The 20,076-nt window shown below is 39.6% G+C and overlaps 1 protein-coding gene across 1 annotated transcript; it reads right to left on the reverse strand.

The window, feature by feature from the left end:
• Positions 1 to 636: 636 nt before the first annotated feature.
• Positions 637 to 19,784, reverse strand: SKIL (SKI like proto-oncogene). The gene is made up of 7 exons (XM_074591873.1): positions 19,610 to 19,784; positions 17,106 to 19,031; positions 12,103 to 12,200; positions 10,451 to 10,689; positions 10,002 to 10,243; positions 8,707 to 8,931; positions 637 to 5,799 (listed from the first exon to the last, which is right to left on the reverse strand). The coding sequence occupies exons 2-7, from the start codon at positions 18,210 to 18,212 to the stop codon at positions 5,638 to 5,640; spliced, it is 2,073 nt and encodes a 690-aa protein (XP_074447974.1). The 5' UTR covers positions 18,213 to 19,031; positions 19,610 to 19,784; the 3' UTR covers positions 637 to 5,637.
• Between the last annotated feature and the right edge of the window lie 292 nt (positions 19,785 to 20,076).

The raw sequence follows: 20,076 nt of genomic DNA on the forward strand, positions 1-20,076 counted from the left end.
GAATTTTTTGCTATTTAAGCTCCCTGATGGTAGACAGAAATGTTAAACAATGTTAATAATGAGCTTTACAGACAGTAAGAACTCCTGAAAGTCACTGTAGGGGATATCTTCCATCAGCAAAAAAAGCATAATTCTCATTTCTGATTTTAACTTTTCATAAATCTCAGCATTTTATACGGTGGTGTGTGATCTTTATTTTGTTCATTACTAACCTCTTAAGGAGGGGCGTGAACAACTCAAACACTGCTCAAGTAGCCAATACCAACAGAAGCCGTGCACCGGAGAACATGCCAAATGCACAAGTGGTGGTATTTACACATACAAACACCAACTTTTTGTGAAGATACACAGAAATCAGTGTCAACAAAATCTTCATGGAGACGTAAGAGCTTTAGAAAATGAACTTACGGTGAGGGAGGGCTATCGAGCTTGTAGTGCTAAAAATGCCCTTTGGAAGACCGGGGACCTGCTGCCGACAGCGGGAGTCCTGCTAACAGGATTCAGTGTAATCAGGTTTTAATTCTGTGGAATCAAAGCAAGGAAGGCTCTCTCCTCCTTAGAAAAGCACCGTTGTTAAACACCTTCCAAAAAGTCAAGTTTAGAAGTCAGTGTTCAAAAATAGGACGAAGACAAGCGTTCGGACATTACAGTTCTTTATTTGTTTTTGAATCCACAATCTATACAGGTATTTACAAGGCATGAAAATGGAGAACAGCACAAAATACAATTGAGGTATAAGCTAAGAGCACAGTATGTCATGTTTCAATAAATATAATTCAAAATTTGTAAACTAAGTGACCAGATAGATGCATCTTGTTTACTAAAACCATATAAAATATCTGTTAAATCTCACGTGAGGTAGAGGACAGTATTGTGTGTCATGTAATGCAACCACAGCAACTCTAACGATAAGACTGTACATCATTGGCAAAGTATTAAAAATTGTTGAATGCACTGATCATTTTTTCACAGGCTTTTACTGTGGTTTCAGAATAGTCATTCAACCTGTTGCCTTCAGCTAACACAGACTGTTGTTTTGCAGCTACTTTCTGTAATTTAGTAACATAATTATACTGGCATGTCAACATCAATAAATACTTTTGAGAGTGAGTATGAAAACACAAAAACAGATTTTGTCAATCACAGAAAGCAACGCAATGGCAACAAAATATTTCAGACCAACTTTTTATTATTTTCTAGAATTAGTTTAAATACAGTACAGCTGTGCTTTCCTTTAAGTGAGGTATCTATATTTGAAGAAAAAAAATTCAATTGATATCGTTACATTTCATCGACTTTCAAATAGCAAAATTTTATACCATTTGTTTGCTGTGCTTGAAGTGCTTAAAACCCATTTTTCAAGCATTTTCCAACCGAACCACTAACCCTGAAAAAAAAATTTTCTAAGCAATGCAGACACACTACAAAATCGTCGTGCAATCTGTAAGCAATAACTGCTGACTTTCAAAAAAGCTAAAAAAATTTATGTCCTTTTGTAATAGAGATATGCAACAAATAGAAAATTCTACAAGCCTTCTGTAATGAAAACTGGTGAATACTCGCGCTACAAAGGTAATCAGCAAAAAGAAAATTGAAATTTGCAGCTTTCTGCTGCGTACTATTGACAGCTTACATAAAATTACTGAAATATTGCAAGCACAGATTAACAGGTAGGTGTAATTATTTCTTTTGTCAGCTTCCATCTTCTAGAAAACTCCGTTGTGTGGATTAATTACATGAATTAAGTGCAGAAAAAATACAAAGTTGTTATCTTTACTGACAATCAAAATATATACTCTACAAACGAGTGAATTCTAGGAAGCTGACCACAACAGCACGTCACGGCCAACTTCACGACTAATGCTAGGAAAGTTTTCCAAAGATTTCATAACACATTCTAGCTATCCCCTCCCCCAGTATAAAACAAGAATGTATGAATAGAACCTTGTGACTTCTAAAATATGGGCCAAGCCTTATTTTTTCAGGCCACCGGTAGCTTTATGCTCCCACTCAACTTCTCCTACTTCACTAATTGCATTATGCCTTTACTATATACAAATGATTTTACACCTAAGCTATTAATATATTAAATATAGAATAAAATCGGTTTAAGAATGTGAAACATAACTACCGTTATCTAAATACTCAAGCTAAATGATATGCTTCACAAAAACTGAAACACAGACTTAAAGTTTGGAGATTTAGATAAAAATCTCTTTCGTCTAGGGACACGTGGCTACGCTGTGAACGACGGTGCTTTCAGACTGCCAGAATCACAAGAGTTTTACTCTCTAAGCTCTTGAATTTTCTTGTTTATTAGAGCACACAAAGCACGTGAAAGTTCTCTTTTAAAGAAGTATAGGAGCAAACTAGATGTTCGCCTTGAATCCCACTTACTTTGTTCCGAAAGGTGCACTAGGCAACTTTGATCTTGGTCTAGGTGTTATCGTGCAACTTGCAAAATCATGGCCGATTTTAGGATTTTTTCCTAAAGGTTTCACGTCACAACTATCTGGGAAAACGACTTCCTGCCTGAAAGATCAGCAAGCAATAACTGAAGGCAAAACAAATAATAATACATAAAATGAGCATGCTGTGACTAAAAGCGAGGATCTAACGACAGAATTAGTTTCTACCATTAAGTGTGCACTTAAGTGAGGGCCCTTAAGTGTGCATTCCAAGTTCCTATATTAGGCTGTAAAATAAACCATTCGATATAACTAGTCTAAGGTAGTGAAAAAAGGTCAACATATATTTGTTCTAGAACTTACGCAGGATTATTTACAATTTACTAAAAAACTATCTTTCAAAGACTGTGAACACACAAAATCTATGGCACATTTATGTATACATTATTACTTAAAATCAGTATAAAATTAAGTCTACACATATGAAAATTATTTATGTTACGTAAAGAGCCTGAAAGTATTATTTAAGAATTTTAAGAGGATTACAAGAATTTAAAATGCATTCTAACTTTAGATGAACTAAATGGACTATTTACAAAGCTACTTGAAAAGTCATTGTAATGAATGTTCCGTTAGCTTTGTCAGCCAGGTGTTTTAAAACAACTCGGAGGCCTGATCTGCAGCTGGAATTGCTAAAACTTCATACAGCTGGCTTGAGTTCTTGCAACAGGGAAAATATTAGTACAAACCATGGCCACCAGCGGTTTAATAGTCTACAGCTGGTTGAAAGGTGGCTGAAGTGCTGGCTGAGGCAGGGGAACCCAGGCTAATCTAGTCCTCCACCACAACTGCCACCGCCAAAGATCAACCGGCGGCAAAGGGGGAAATTTTATCTGAAGTCATGTAACATAGACGAGACCTGAATGAAAATGGAATATACAGTATTCTAATATAATAATCCCTTGAGGATTCCATACATTCAACGGCTAAGCTATAAATACTGTGGTAAATTAGTTACTGCGGCTGTATTATATGAGTCCGTATGGCCTTATCTACACTGACAATCGAACAAGTCTGGTTCAAAACATTGACACTGAAAAGCAACTAGAAATGGTATCTTTCGATTCTTTAATAATACCTGGATGAAACGTTTCAGTTGCCCAGGACGGTGTTTTCTTACTTGCCCATCTAGCTAATCCAACGTAGGTTCTGTCCATCAAGTTGGACTACTTCAAGCTCCATTCCCTAATAATCACACTTTCATCAACATTTTTCCCCACTCTCCCTATAGCCATGTTTTCGGTGGTTGTTACAATAAAACATTCCTTGTGTTTTTAGAAGCAAGTGGTGCACACACAACCAGAATCATTTATAGTCAGCACCTTTCCTTCCAAACCACGCTGCAACGACAGGCTTTTTCCTTTTTGGTTTTTTTTTTTTTTTTTTTTTTTTAAAGCAAAAATTTGGAGACAGAGTTGAAGAAGGGAAAAATGTCATCTGGGTCTTCTGATCAACACTGACAAAGAAAATTTTTTGATATTTTTCATCTAACCTGCTTTAATCGTCAGTGTAAATATGACACCGTTCTTAAACAAAATTGTACACGGCTATAAAAGAATCATCCTATGACTCCATGACATTTAATTTACCACCTCATTTCTCATTCAACTTAAGGATACGTGCAAGTTTATCTTTCTCTGTGATATTCAGTCATGTTATACCATTAAAAGAGAAACAAAAAAAGAAATAAGAAGTTTTCAACTTTACTAGTTCAGGAAAAAAAATAAATCAATGTAGGCTTTTACTAGTGGTTTAACCTAAAATTAACTGAATTATTAAGAGAAGAAAAAACCTAAGTACCTCAAAACCAGAAGCTGAAGGAAAGGTTAAAATTATGTAGTGAAATACTAGAACTATTAAAATATTCCTATTCACTCACAACTAACATCGGTCAGCTGTATCAAACTTTTTGGAGAGAAGTGCAAAAAAGTATTTCTTCATCCAACTTTGTAGTCATGCTTTTAATCCACTAGGAACCAGACTTCTGAAGTACTCAAACATTATATATACATAAAACAGTAATTCTGTACAATTACACATTTTAAAACATTATAGCTTAACAAACATGCTGTATTTCTTAATTCATGGTAACATTACCATGTCATTCAAATACAGAGACTATCAAAATGATTTTCAAAGTGCCGTATCTCAGAATTTTATTTTTTAAGCTATTATCGCAATGTCAGTTAAGGCTTGTTCTATGTAATGAAAGAAAAATCCACAAGCTGGCAATAAGCTCAAAGTGTGGAGGCTTAGGGTACTAAAGAAACTAACGTATTTTTTAATATTATTTTTCTTGAAAGCATGAGTATCTGAAAAACCAGTTAAGTCAAGCTTTCTCAGTTTCTAGACGGAAAAGCCCCACCTTTAAGCCTTTTATTAACGTTTCTTTCATACTTACTATATAGAAAAAAACAAAAGAAAATATGTGAATTTTTGATTTCCAAAGATTCCATTGCAATTGTAATTTTTTTAATTTACAAAACAACCCTAATGTTTTCTTCTGCCAGCACGGCAAGCAAATGCTGGCTCTAAAAATCTTTAGACTGATAATGAGTTGTTAAATAGAAAATACTGAAAAGATCAGCTTGACTTCACACAATGAAATTATGGGAAAAATGCTGGTAAATCACTTTTGATGATCAATCATCTATCATTGTGGCGATTTTGAGTATTACCTTACAGATGAAACGTTGCCCTTACTTCCCCCAGTTTGAGAACACATAATTCTCACTGAAACCCAAACTATTTTTGACCTTGAAGAACTCAGAATGATTTTAATGTACTTTTATAACTGGATGTGCAATTGATAGCAAAATAAAGATCACCACATATATTTTAACAGACAAAGTTTAAAGGTATAGAGTCCTCAAGACTCCATTAGAAATAGACAGAAACTGGTCACTCTCAACCAAGAGTTTCATATTTTTCATTGTTTGAGAAAAACACCAGTACAAACAAAGGCAGATTTTCACTGGTTAGGAAAATCTAAAAATGGATACCTATCTATCTCTATTTATTTATATATATGTATATCTTCATCTGGACTTGTCTGGCAAATAGAAATCTGTAGAGAATATTTTTTCTCATCACACAGAAACTGCTCACCATTCATTAAAAACCAAAACACCCTGTTTGAAGGACATAGTCACGCTTCCTCTTCCAAGTTCTATTTTCCTTTCCCATTTTTTGAAGACTTCAAGATCTGTAGCTTCAATTCCTTTATCATCATCTCTAACTTTTCCCTTGCCTCCCGTTCTTGTCTCAGTTCATCTTGAAGCTCTTGTCTATCTGCCTCCGCATGATCCAATCGCTGTCTCAATTCTGCTAGCTGTAAAAAAGAGGAGAGACAGAGAGGCAGAGCAAATTTTAGCAAACTTAACGTCAGCTATTCACTTCCAGACGCCATTGATGAGAATTATGCAGTTACCTACCACACCACTAGCAAATTACATCAATACACAAAGTTGCATAAACATCATACTATAAACAAAAAATGAGAAAGTCTAATCTTTACATACATATAAATTGTAGTTGTATGAACTGTCACACTAGACCATGTCACTAATACACATAATCTGTTAGGAAGACTGTGATGATGTCTGCATCACATGTTTCACAAATCACAGAATAAATAGCACTTTTTCATTTCCCAGGTTCACTTCTCTTCCCCGACAAAATACTACTTCTTTATTTCAGAGCCTGAATGCATTTCTGTAACAAATAAAACCACCACCAGTTTTCTGATACACTTTAGTATAAATGAAACAGAATTACCAGCAATAACGTCCAGAAAATTTTGAACATAACCACCTGTGCATTTATGTGTGTGTTCATAAACATGAGTCCACCCTAATTTTTTTGTGAAATATTTTGTGTTTAAACACAGAAATTAAACATTTTTTTCATCTACAGTACAGTAAAACTGAAACTTGCTAGAGTGTCATCAAAACTTATTTACAGTGAGATCTGGAAACATCTGATGAATTTTTCAAGTGTGGGAAAGTTACTGTCAAATTGCTTATAGGTATACTACCGGCAGTTTAAACAGGGAGGAGACTGGAAACCAGTTATCTTCTCTACCATTGACTTAAAAGGTTATTTCTTACAAAAAGACCTCACTGAATCTAAAAAAAATCATCTGCCTTTATAATGACAGGTATCTACCTGATTTAAATCATCACTAAGAATACATCTCACTGAAAACGAGGAAGACAGTTCACGAGAATGAAAGAGCAGGAGCACACAGGATCCCTGGGGTTCACCAATTGCTATAAAATGTACCGGGCAAAGGAACTCCTGTGCTGATTTTAGAGAAACATCACATCCAGTGGACTTCCATCTCCACTTGTATAATCAGAAATTAAATTTAAATGGTTTTTCCTACAATCAGAGATATTTAAGCAGTTCTTAGACGGCAATAGGCTATTAATGTGTCTCCCGACTCCACTACTTTGATGAAGTAAGCTGTTGCAGTACAATATGCCCACTGCCTGCATGTTGCAGCACGTACTGCGTAAGCACTTCTCTGGTTGAGTTTTGATTTCCAGCTCTAAGGAAAGGTTCCAGTACTGGTTATACTGCCCCTCTGTGACTGACAGGGTAAAGCAACAATTAAACTAGACAATTCCAGAAATAAGTCAAAAAGGGGGAGAAGACACTCAGTGCATCTCCAGGCAGGCCTAGAAAGAGGAACAGATAATTAAGCAAGCTGCAAATCCCAAATTGCTGATTTTATTTAATGTACAAAGAGGGTTCCTCCCAGTCCACAGTTCTCACAAAGAAAAGGGCAGCCTGGGCAACTGCTTCAAGATGAACTAAGGCTTTTTTTAATTCCTGTATACACAGCTTAGGAAAGTTACCGGTTGCCAGGACCTCTGTTTAACTCAGGTACTTTTGACAACTGCTTGGAACCTAGGGTCCAAAATCTATTCTAAGATGCGGTAAATGGAGAAAAAGGTTCAAATTGTATGTTGCGAACAGCCCTACCACACAGGTAATAACAGAGTAAACTTTCATGCAAGGAATGTGTTTAGTTTTCAAAGTCTAACTTCAAAAGAAACAACCAACCAGTCTCCTTGGGGAACAATCTACGGTTTTTACCCTCTAAAGTAAGCAAGCTACACAAGCCATATAAAACATGCTATACATGATTATCTTCATAAATTAGAACATGTTGTTACTTGCAGTAATAGGGCTTGTACCAGATGTTTAGTAAATCAGGCCTTAGTCAGAGAGGATTATTTCTGGCAGCAAAGGCTCGGAATCTGTGGAGTGGGATGTCATGAAATTAAATTCATGAGAAGGATTTACGATGCTAGTCTCTGCCCTACTCCCCAAAAATACCAAAACCTGTCTCTCAAGTACTGCCTGTTTCTTAGTTTGAGACAATAAGAACAGGAAACATATGCAGCTATGTTCAAATGACCACAAAGCTCTACTGAGCTTAAGTTTCAGATTTTGTTTACTTTAAAAAAACTGTGAAGACTAGTTTTCTGTGACACAGTACAAAATACATCACATCTAATCATAACCGCAACTGATTTTGAAAAGGGGCATTCCAAGGCTCCCTTTGCCATTAACTATATTTTTCCTACTGGAATGACACGAATAACCTCCAACATAAAGAAGCAATAGTAGAAGTTAAAAGGAAAGTGAAAGAAAAATATCTCCATAGGTTTCGACATATGAACCCAAGAGGCAAGAATGAGAGACAAAAATATGATTTTAATTTCCAAGAGAAGTCTTGACCTAATGCTTTGATACAACACAGATAGTGCAGAAGATCCTACCACCAAGGGACAGAAAGAGCAGTGAGGTATGCAACTAATCTGACAAAAAGGTGGTTGAGAGGTTTGAGTTCTTTTTTTTAACATAACAAGAAGAAAAAGAGGAATAGCTTACTTCTATAACTAAAATTAGAATGTCTAATTCTGTAACCTGGGCGAGCCTATATACATTAAAAACATGATTTGTTTTAAATGAGGATGTAACAGACCTTGTGTTTATGATTCCTATTTCTTCAATAACTTTGTGTGTTTCTGTAAGTTGCGTTCTACCTCAGTTTCAATCAAGGAACAGGGAAATAAATACTGATGTCACTGTGATCTATTTTGGTGTTCGTCTATGGTATCAGAACACATGGAGAAGATGAAACCTTAAGTTGGCTGAGCAACAGCTTGACCATTTCCTGATAGACTAAATATCGTTTGGTTTGAAACCAACTTTCCCTTCTCACCTGTGCTGCATATTCAGCTTCTTTGTCTTTTTCTAAATTGGAGTCACAGCTACACTTTTGCTTCATCACTTGGTCCAGTTTCTTCTCCAAGTCTCTCTGCTCAAAATAAAACTCTTCCATTCTTTGAGCATGCTCCGTTTGCAAACATTCAAGTTCTTTTTGTAAATTCTGCTGCTCTTCTGTTAGTTCCTTCATTGCTTTAGAATTGCTTAACATTTCCACTTCCTGTCAAGAAAAATCAGGGTCACACACACCTTGCTTCTAAACCAGAAAAGTAGAACACTGAATTTATGTGTCTAGCTGGAAACACTGAGGCCAAAAAGAGCACATTTATCTACTGGTAACAACAGCCTGACAATGGTATTTACCCACTTATCAATGACAGCCTGGAATTCTGTAGCAAGCATTTAATTTTTATACTTTTAAATATTTATACTTCCAAGTACACGGAGCTTACAAAAACAGATTCACAACTTTCAGTACTGGAACTCAGAAAGCAGCAGCACTGATTTAATAAATATACTCTGAAGATGTAAGAAGTGCATCATCAGAAAACAGAATAAATGTGTTTGATTTCTTTTTCCACTAGCATTTTGGTATTTTTTAAAGTCTTTTTTTTTTTTAAACTCATCTACAACCTCTCCAACAGCAGAGCAACTTAAAAGTAGCAGCTCTAGGGCCTATCTGAGCTCACAGATTCTGAGCTTAACATTAAATGAACTAAAGTAAAATAAAATACTATGTTCTATGAACGTGAGAAGCAAAAACGTTGTTTACCTTAGTTCGGAAAACAGACATGAGGCAAAATCACAAGTGAACACTAGCTTCTAATGTCATCCGTTATTTTAAAAGACTAATAAAATCCCCCTAAAAACAAGGGCTTATCAAACAGAAATAGGAAGGTGGTACTCTTTTTTTATACAGGGCATTGATAAGACCATTCCTAGAATACTGATGTCTGCATCTTTAAAATCCTGAAAACTGAGAAATGTTAGAGAAACTATAATTGCCAAAATGTTTGGAAAACATTTTAAAGTGAAAGAAGTAGTTTTAATTTGGGTAAAACAAAAGGAGGAGCTGCTTGAACACAGTTGTTGCAAACTGAAGAGACACCAATCTTTAGCGGACTCAAACCTAATGAGCAGAAGAGTGTCTGGGTTCAAGCTGGGGGGAAATTATCTGTGTGTTTCGGTGTTTCCTAAATGAATGTAACCTGTGAGACTGATTCTAGAACCAACAAGCTAACATCAGTCTTCTGATGCCAAAAGTGAAATGCACTCAGATTAGCACTGTACCATTTGAAGCTGCTGTTTCCTCCGCAAAATAGTATTTAGTTTTTCTTGCTGTTTGATATAGGTTTTCATTACTTCTTCCATGATCCTTCCCTTGTCATCTTCACAACTGATGTCTTTCATGAGAGTGGGGGACAAGGTTCGCACATCGTTACCTACTTCAACACGGCCAAAGTCTCTAGTGATTTTGGAAGAAACATGTTCAGATTTTGCACCTCTTGCAGAACGAGTTGACGCAGGCGGATCTACAAAGAAAAGAAGAACACAGCATAATAATCACAGAAAATTAAACTTCCAGAGTGGAAAAAAAAGGCAAAGAAAACTGAAGATTATAAAAAGGTGAGAAGAATTTTTGAAAAACTGAAGCGACATCACAAAACACCAGCTTAGTGTTGAGCTTTCCAAAATTATACGATAAAAAAATAGACTTCAACATAATTTTCACTACTCACCCAAATGTTTATGCTGCTCCACACCAGTTTTCAAGTCAATTTTTTCCTGTTCTTCAAGAGAAAGCTCTGGATAGGAGGCAGCTTTTTTGTGCTTTCCACTACTGAGCTTCTTCTCTGACTGTCCAGGTGAGGATTTAATTACTTCTGAAGCTTTCACTGTTGTTTTTGCAACATCCTTATATTGTGATGCAAGAGATACATTTGGGGCAACCACTTTATCACACATATAAAGGTAGTAACTGAAACAACAGAACAGTAAAATTAAGAATGAAAGGTAAGCATAATAAACAATGACTGGTACAGAGCAGTAAGTTTAATTTCATGTGATTTTACACTGTGGAAGTTTCGATGGGAAATAAGCACGTCCTTTTTAAATTTTTCCTATGCAAAAGGAAATCCTAATGACCCACTTAAATCGTTACTGAGTAGATTATCCAGATAAGGTTTTGAGGCTATCAAACAAGAGGATTTTTCAAACATGGCTGATTAAAAAAATCATACAGAAAATCATATGAAGACTTCATTTAAATGCAGAGTGAAATTAGAATGCCACTGAATCCAGATTCTCTAGCATTTTCATAATCCTTATATTAGCAATGGAGGATGGGGGAAGTGATCAGTGCGGTGGGAACGAGCAGATCGTTCTTTACAAAGCAAAGCTGTGCACTGAGAGTGCGGGGGCACATCTGAGACCAACGCTGGACCTTCTTTCCCACATACACTGAGCAATCCATCTGGATTTTCACAGCTCCTGGACTCCTGGGAGCATCCTTCCGTACCGCCCTAACCTAGCCCCTCCGCTTTTGTCTAATACAGAAGGAAAAGAGTGCCAGATGTGTTAAGGTCAGTGCCAAGATAATCAGTGTCACGACACTGGAGTCAAGGTTGCTGTCTTCAACACTTTCCCTTCTCCTAGTTCTCCTAGTTCGGAAGGCGCCGACAGAAACAGCAAACCGAGGGACCATCACATTCATGTGTTTGCGTGGGAACTAGTTTGATGCGTGTCTTGCTTTGACGCACGCTGCTAGCCAAAAGACTCTGATCTCACCCATATACGGTAAATGCATAATCACACGGGGAAGAGGTACGTCAAGAAAAACTGTTTCCTTCGCTGATGCAGATGATAAACTGTGTACTACGTTAAGGAAATACACTTGGTTTCTAAAACCAGGAAACTAATCAACAGACAATTCAGCCGTAGCCATTGCTCCAGTGTGGAAGAAAGCCTTCAAACACCTTTTACAAGTCTTTTTTGAAAGTAAATTAAGTTGCACTCGTGGTAAACAGGCCCTATGCAACTTTCCACATGCATGCATTATATTATAATAAGATTAAAAATTACCTTCTGTCATTCCTACTCTGAAAAGGGAAATTGTAATTACATTTCAATTGTATTGCCTACTGAAGAACACTCACGGATCACAGCTTGAGTTCTGTACCAAAACCCACTCATAAGCAGTTCATTAACATTTACACTAAGAAATGCATTAAAAAGTTAGGGTTCAATTATTCCTGTGCGATCCCTTAGAGTTCTCCTGACAGTTCAGGTTGCAAATACATTTTTTTTCAGTTTAAATACTTTTGGCTATTTAAAGATAATTCAAATATTTGTACATACAGTGCTTACAGATCTACACAGGAAATTCAGTTACCTGGGATGGAAAAAGGAGGGTGGTTGAGGATCGGTTTCTGCTTCTTGCTTTATAACTGGATACCACTGCGACAATTCCAGGCTCTGCTGTGAATCTGCCTGAAGAAAAGAAAAAATAAAAGGTAATTGGAACATGGATACATGTTATTCACATTTTAATAAACACTCCTCAGTGGAATGGCATTTACACCATTAATACGTACACACCAGAGAAACTGGGGTACTGGAAAATGGAGTGGTTTTGGCAGCAATGCAGGGTGATGCAAGCCACAGAAGTTTCTTCAATCTCCAGATTCCCATTACGGGCAAAGCAGAAACAAAATTAAAAGAAAATCTCTTTACAAACCTACATAAAAGCTCTGCTGAGTTTCCAGAACTCTGCCAGAGGCATGCTAAAAATGTCTGGGAGAAAGAGAAAGCAGAAACTAGGATTCCCAAAAGGTTGTAGGAGCCTTTTACAATAAAGTATCCACATCATAGTAAGCACTTGCCAGATACTTTATTACAAAATAAAACCTGTGAATAAAATGGAAACATTACTGGTAATTCCAGAGACAGAACTTTCTTTAGTTGTTACAAATTTTTATTGCAAAAGTGGGCAAAGCTGCATGATTAACTCCATTTCCTTTGCAGTAACAAATAAAATTAATTCAAGAGCATCAGAATAGATAATCTTAAAACTTCTGTGCATTCTGCATTTGGGTAACAATTGTTGTTCTGTTCGTCTCAAGAAACATTTTTGGAATTACTCTTTTCGTCACAAAGTTATCTGGGATACTTGCTGCTCCACTGCAAAGGTATTATTAATTTCAAGTGAAAGGTGTCTCATCATATATTTAAACAAGACTTAAAGCTAAGAAATTGGTTCTTAATTTCTTTGTATTAAAATAGCCTTGGGAAGCGGGTTTTTGGTGTGGTCGGTTGATCCCAGCCAGCATCCAAGCACCCACGCAGAGGCTCCCTCACCACCATCCCCAGCGGGATAGGGACAAAAGCAAGAAAGCTCACACATCAAGATAAAGACAGTTTAATAGGTGAAGTAAAGAGAAAAAAAAAAAAAAAGTGAAGCAAAGGATATCCCTCACCACCTCCCACAGGCAGACTGATGCCCAGCCAGTCTCCAAACAACGTCTACCTCGGATGCCAAACCCCCCTTTCTTCTCCTTCTGTCCCAGTTTTTATTGCTGAGCATGACATTATAAAGTACGGAGTATCTCTTTGGCCACTGCCAGTCTCTTGCCCACGCCCAGCCTACTCGCTGCAGGGGCCAAGCACGAAACCAAGAAAGCCTTGACACTGCCTAAGTGCTGTTCAGCAGCAGCCGAAACACTGGTGTGTTACCAACACTGTTTTAGCCACAAACCCAAAGCACAGCACCATACAGGCTGCTACGAAGAAAGTTAACACCATTCCAGCCAGACCCAGTACCTTCGGAAAGTTGCTCTATTTAAAAAAAAACCAAAAAAACAACCTATAAAGCTAAAAAAATCCTTATGTACCAAAAGCTTCACCTAGCGTTCTAACATCTTCACAATTTCTTGGGCACATGATACATTATCAGAAAAGTTTATATTTACACATCCTGCAATCAACTGTTGCAGAACTTCATCTCTGGCAGTCAAGAGAGTACCCAATTACACCTTGTACCAAAGTCTGCAGAATCAAATGTCACTTGACCATGAGAGACCAAATCCCACCTACAATATTCTGGTCAAAACTTCCTGCCCACTAAATTCAGCTCTAGCAACGAAACTGAAATTTAACTCCACCCCTGTTCCTCAACTCAGTCCCAAGACAGATACAAAGGAGGGAGGGTAAAAGGAAGCTGAGCTACAGAATAGTAAATTCATAATCAAGCCTTTAAATAATAAAGATTTGAAATACAGCAAATAATCTCTACAAAAACAGCCTCATCCTGATACTGGTCAAGTTTTTTCTACTTATCCAGATCATTCTAATAATTTAAATAATGTACTTATATTCTTCTACTTACACTACAGCTAGGACACACTATGCTAGTACCAATTTTAACTTCTGATTCACATCTTGTCCATGTTTTAGGACTCACATTTTAACATGTTCATGTATTTACATATGAAATTATTTATCAGGTAATCTGTATTTTCAAGTTATTAGGTCAGATTTTTACGTTCCCAGTATTTCAAATGGAAAACAACTGTAGCGTTTACTCATTACTGTGCATTTTGCAAACGAATTACATAACTTGCCATCAAATTTTTACTTAGAAAAGGAAAACAAAGGTAATTGTAAATGAACATAAGTCTTTTTCTAACACAATTCCTTCCTCATCATCTAGGTTAATAAAATAGTGATAAAGCATCTACTTCAATATATATGTGCATTTCATTACCTAACAATCTGTTTAGTTTAGATGCTCTTAAATAATTCTATAAACGCAATATATCCAAGTAAACCTAAAACTGAATTACTTCTATCTAAAGTGTTTGAAAGGGCTACAAGAAAAATATGTCTTATTTTTCTTCTAAAGCTAGTTGTGCAAAGCTGTTCTTTAAGAAAAAATATACAGATAAGTAGCAGTTTCAGCCTAATCATTAAGATGGTAGCTTTAGCAGAGATGGGATTTACAAAAATATTCAGAAGAAATGTTAACTCTCCACATTGCAAGCCTTTCCCCACTCACAGTGACCAACTCAGGGAATTAGTCTGAGAAGCCGAAGTTTTAGTGCAGAGCGATTATCAGGAACTGTCGCAAAGTCAAAGGGAATGAGGATCTGACAGCACAGAGATCAGCAGAGACTTTAGCGACAGCTGTTCCCAGGAAGAGCAGGTGGATGTGACACTGCAGTCTAGAACTCAACAGAAAATGAGAAACTCGGTGACAATAAAATATACAGCTTACAGCTTTCTTATTAGCACAAAGAACAGAAAGGAATTAACCTTGTGAGTACACTGCTCTTAAAATATCCAAGGCAAAAGCATATTTGCGCTGTGAGGTGAATAAACTCAGTGACAGGCTAAGGAGAAAGGCAATGCACAGGCTCTACGATGCTCCAAAGACTATGGGATTTAATTAATAATTTGTTATGACTGGCTGGACAAAGATCTAGCCAAGGGCAACTGTTCTTCCTGGGCCCTCCAAGATAACGTCAAAGATGCGCCGACACTTCTGAAGGCTGACTCAGCAAAGGTGGTAAGGAGGTGACAGAACAGCAAATGGAACATCCTGCAAATAATTTTCCCTGGGAGTGTAAGAAACGGGAATGTCTACACATTGTACCTAATACCTCTCTCACACCACAGAAATGAGGGAAAGAAAAGGCTAGTGAAGCAGCACAAGCTTCCCCAGGACAAGGAAACGGAGGCTGAGCTGCAACGCTCCCCTATTAAACTCTTCTATCTTTTGTACTTTCCAGATGAATATCTATGAGACCAAAAAAAATAAAAGAACCTTCCCCTGCCATTTTATCTTTGTTCGAGTTTGCATGGTTTCTCTCTCATTCTGATTTCAGATGCTGCTTTGTAAGAGAAAAGCTATACAGGTCTGCAACGGAAGACTCCGCAAAGCTTTTCTACTTAATTTGCACCAGTCCAGTCCAAATTACTGTTACTGCTAATTTCAGCTGTTTTTTTCATCTGTACACATGAAACGGAAAGACCTTTTGGTCTGAAATCTGCTACTGTGAAGAGGGAAGCAGTATTAGAGGTATGAATACAGAAAACTATTTCCACTGATGCACCCACCATCCTGTAGTTCATTACCCACACTGGCATTGCAAGGATAGAGACTGCCATGTCTTTACCAGATGAAAAGCGAAGCCTCCTTGCTATGAACTTAACCTGCACCTTCAACTAATTCATCACGCGTAAGCATGCCATATTGCAGACTTTCATGGAAATTTTCTGCTAAAACCCCTTACTATAGACCGGCACAACTGTAAAAATACCTGTTACTGCAGTAAGCCTTTCTGCAGTACTAACTTTTCAGAAGTTTATGCTGAAAGGCGTCGACTTAGAACACACCTTTTTGGGCTCAACCATCTGGACTGCTCTCGCTGCTATTTTGAAATCCACCACAAAACATCCAACAGGCAAAATGGATATACAGTCAAACCAGTAGCCATTAAACAGACATATAAATGCCAAATACACTGAAAAGAAAGATAGTCATGGGGCAGGAACCATTTAAAAACCTCTCACATTTAAATTATACCCCAAAAACTCTACCTTCTCTGAATGGAAACATCTATGATGTTCAATATTTATCTGGTGCTTGGCTTACTATTTAAGGTAGAAGCTCTCTAAGGGAAAAATAAGCTCTGTATTTTTGAACCACAGTGTGGACTTGCAGCAGTATTTTAGGAAAAAATACAACATCTATTATTAACCATTGTCAAGATACCGGCCTACAGCTCATTACTTGGGCTGCTAAAAACCCCCTCTTTTTGGCATATTTCTCTATACAACTGGTTTAAACAGAAAGCTATTGCTGAACAAGCAGACTTTGGGATTCTAAATAGCAACCTATCAATGCATCATCACCCTGCACGCAAAGTCATGAGATGGGTGGTTGGCAAGCCAGGTCGCCATACACCACACATGTGTGTGCTGGAGTAAAAATAACAAATGAAGAATTAATTTGTACTACTTGATTTTCAAGGTCTTTTCTGCTTTGCTCAGCTGCTGCAACGCACACTGCATAAAACACATTCAAAGGTCAAATGGGAGAATGACAACTTCCACAGTATCTCCGAATTTTCCGTAGACTGTAAACCTTAGAACAGAACAAGAACCAACAAAGCCAAACCAGCCCAAATGAAGTGACTTACAGCCGAAAGAGGAAAGAGATTACCACACCTTTTAATGAGAAATGTATTTCCATGGTGAAGCTCTCTCACAAATTTAACTTAGGCTTGATTTGACAAGCATTCCCATTTACAAAAGGCAAGCAACGCGCTTCCAAAACAAGTATTTACGTGTAAGCTGAAAGAAACTTGGGAGTTTTACAAGAGTAGGTGAACTTACTTTGGACCGCGTTCTTTTCTGGTTTTTCTCGCTAAATTTCTCCTTCATTTCCTCCAAGAGATGCTTCAGTTCCCGCTCCTCCGACGTTCCTAAGTATTTTTGGTTAATATGCAGGTAGCAGTGCCACTTGGCCGATTCAAACCCCCAGTGGCAGGTCCTCTTGTCGGGGGATCTGTGCGAATGCATCACAAACGTCTGGGGCGAGAACATCCCGTAGCACTCCAAACACTGGATACATGGGTCATCCGGCGCAAGGTAGAACTGAGGTGCAAACAACCCCTGGCACTTGCCCAGGCATTCGTGCTCTACTTCAAAGGCACTGCCAGTCTCTTTCAACTGGGCCAACGTGTTCTTACCAGGGAGAAAACTGCCATTTTGCGGAAAAGTGCGAGGACGTAGTAAAGCATTGCATAGTCTCTGAGCATCAGTCAGTGTAATCAGCCCACAGGACGGAGCATTGAATGGAAGAATTCCCAAAACCTTCAGAATATGAAGCTGGTCGGAAGTGCACCTTGAGCAGTATATATACAGTTCGTCACACACCGTGTTGATCTGTTGCAGCGAAAAGTCTCGGAGAACCGAATTCAACACTTGAGGCAGGCAAAGTCTTTTTTCTCCTCCGACTTTAAAACAAGAGATAGATTCCCCCTCCAGTATGGTCTGGGTGAGTTCTGTGGAGCTGTCTGGAGGAATAAGCAGCGGACCAGAAAGTATCTGCGGTGATGGAAGAGGCAAGAAGACAGTGGGTGACATACTGTCCTGGGAATAACGAGCCGAAAAAGCTGCCGGTCCACCCAGTGAACTCTGGCTGCTCAAGTGGAACTGTGCCAACGTATGTTTCAAACCTGGATTTAAATTCAAAGGCTCAGATAGCGAAGCGGTGTTTGGCTTGGCGGTTTCCCCATCAGCCTCCACAGGAGTTTCGTCATATTCATCCAAGTTTTCCTTCTTTATTGTTGGCAATTTATTTATTACAACTCGTACTTTGTTATTTACATGCATTTCTGTCATTGCTTTTTTTAACGGAGGACTCCCATCCTCTCGGATCCCACTCCTTTTTTGGTCCGAAACTAGACCTAGGGGGAAGTTTATTTGCGGGCTTTCCATTGCTGAACACCAGAACTTTAATTAAGTCAGTGTTGAATGTGCATTTTCCTGCTTCTTCATACAAAAAAACAATTTCAAGCGATCTTGATTACCTCAGGCAAACCGAGTTTTGCACTCCTTTCAGTAAAATGTTACTTCTTCAGCCTCTAACAGTAAAAATGTAACCCATTTTGCATGTAATACCATAAAATTAATAATGGCAAGGTTACACAATTTTTTCTTTTATAGTTATTTGTTCGATTTTCTTGTATAAAAAACCCGCTGCAGTTGGCATACAAAAGACTTTTCTTCACACCCTACACACTATTTCACACAATAGTCTTATACAGTGATTTAGTAAAAATTGGTGAGTTGATGCAAGACTGTCCACCCTTGATCATTTTTTTTCCTTAAAAAATATACTGTCTTTTCAAATAAGTCTCTATTTAAATATTAAAATAGAAAAATGGTCTCAGTTTGAAGAACACTGATCTTAACGTAACTGATCCAAAAACGTAGTTTAAGTTGTATGAAAATTTTATTCAGCACTTTCAGTTCTCGGAGATCAAACAACCTTTAGGGCCTGCTTTACTGCACTGCCAACTTTATGATTTCACCACCACCACGAGAGTTACTATGGCAGCTCACAAATAAACCCCCAAATTAAAGGCTGATCCAGCTCGCCGGCAAAAAAACGAGACGTCCCTGGAGAGTCACCTTTCGCACAGATGTCACCGGTGTGTGTCACAATTTTCCCACCCCGAGTTATTAGTAAGAGAGGTAAGATCCAGGCCATCGGCTGAATTATGTCTGGTGCTAACGCAGTCCTGTCAGCCTTTCCTGTGAGGGGAGAAAGAGGACGGACATGAGCGACCCCAAAAATGTGAGTTTTCTGCATGAAAAGGATGGGATGCCTTTCCCGATTAATTAGAGCTGTCCCTGGCCACCGCCAGCCCCACCACGGCCCCGGCAGACGGGCGATGCCGGCGGCACCAGACACCTCCCCAAGGCGGGGCGGCACCGCGGCGGCTTCCCCCACACACACACCCGCCGTGCCCACCGGGGAAGGACGGGCTCTCCCGGGAGCCGGCCGGGCCGCTCTCCGTCCCCTCCGCCCGGGGACCGGCCACCTCGCCCCGCAGCCCCTTCCCGGAAGGGCCCGGGACGCCGCATCCTCCCTCCCTCCCCCGCCGTGACTCACCTCAGCCCCGCCGGCACCGCTCCGAGCTGGGCTCACCCCCGCCGCCCCTTGCCCGCCTCCCCGGGGGCGCAGCCGGCCCCACGCCGCCCCCCCGCCACCGCGCTTCCCTCAGCCCGCCGCCGCCGCCGCTCCCTCCCCCCGGGGACGGCGCGCCCCTCCCCCGCCTCAGACCCATTCCCCCCATCCCTCCCTCCCCGGTAACTCCCCGGCTGCTCACCCGGCGCCGCGGGGGCTCCCGGCAGCCCGGGGAGCGGAACAGACGCCGGGGACGCGCCGCCCACCCGGTGACCTCACTGCAGAGACGGCGGCGGCGACAAGACACCGAGACGGCGGCGGCGGCGGCGCGCGGGCACGAACCCGCCGGCGGCGCGCGCCGCCGCCGCCGCAGCCCCGCCCACTGTCTGGGGCAGCGGCGGCAGCGGCAGCGGCCGCCCTTCCCCCGCCCGCCGCCGCCGCCGCCTCAGCGCCGGGAAACCCTGCCCTCCCCCCGCCCGGAAAAGGGGTGCAAAAAAATAAAAAAACACAGTAAAATAAAATAAAATAAAAAATAATTTAAAAAAAAAAAAGGTGTTATTTCTGCTCGTCCTCCCGCCGCCTCCCCTCAGCCCACCCCTGTCAGAGCCAGCCCCGCCACCGCTTCGCCGCCGTTGAGGGCCTGCGGGGCCGGGAGAGGCGGCGGGCAGC

Source organism: Larus michahellis, chromosome 6, assembly GCF_964199755.1.
Source record: "Larus michahellis chromosome 6, bLarMic1.1, whole genome shotgun sequence".
Lineage (NCBI taxonomy): Eukaryota > Metazoa > Chordata > Aves > Charadriiformes > Laridae > Larus > Larus michahellis.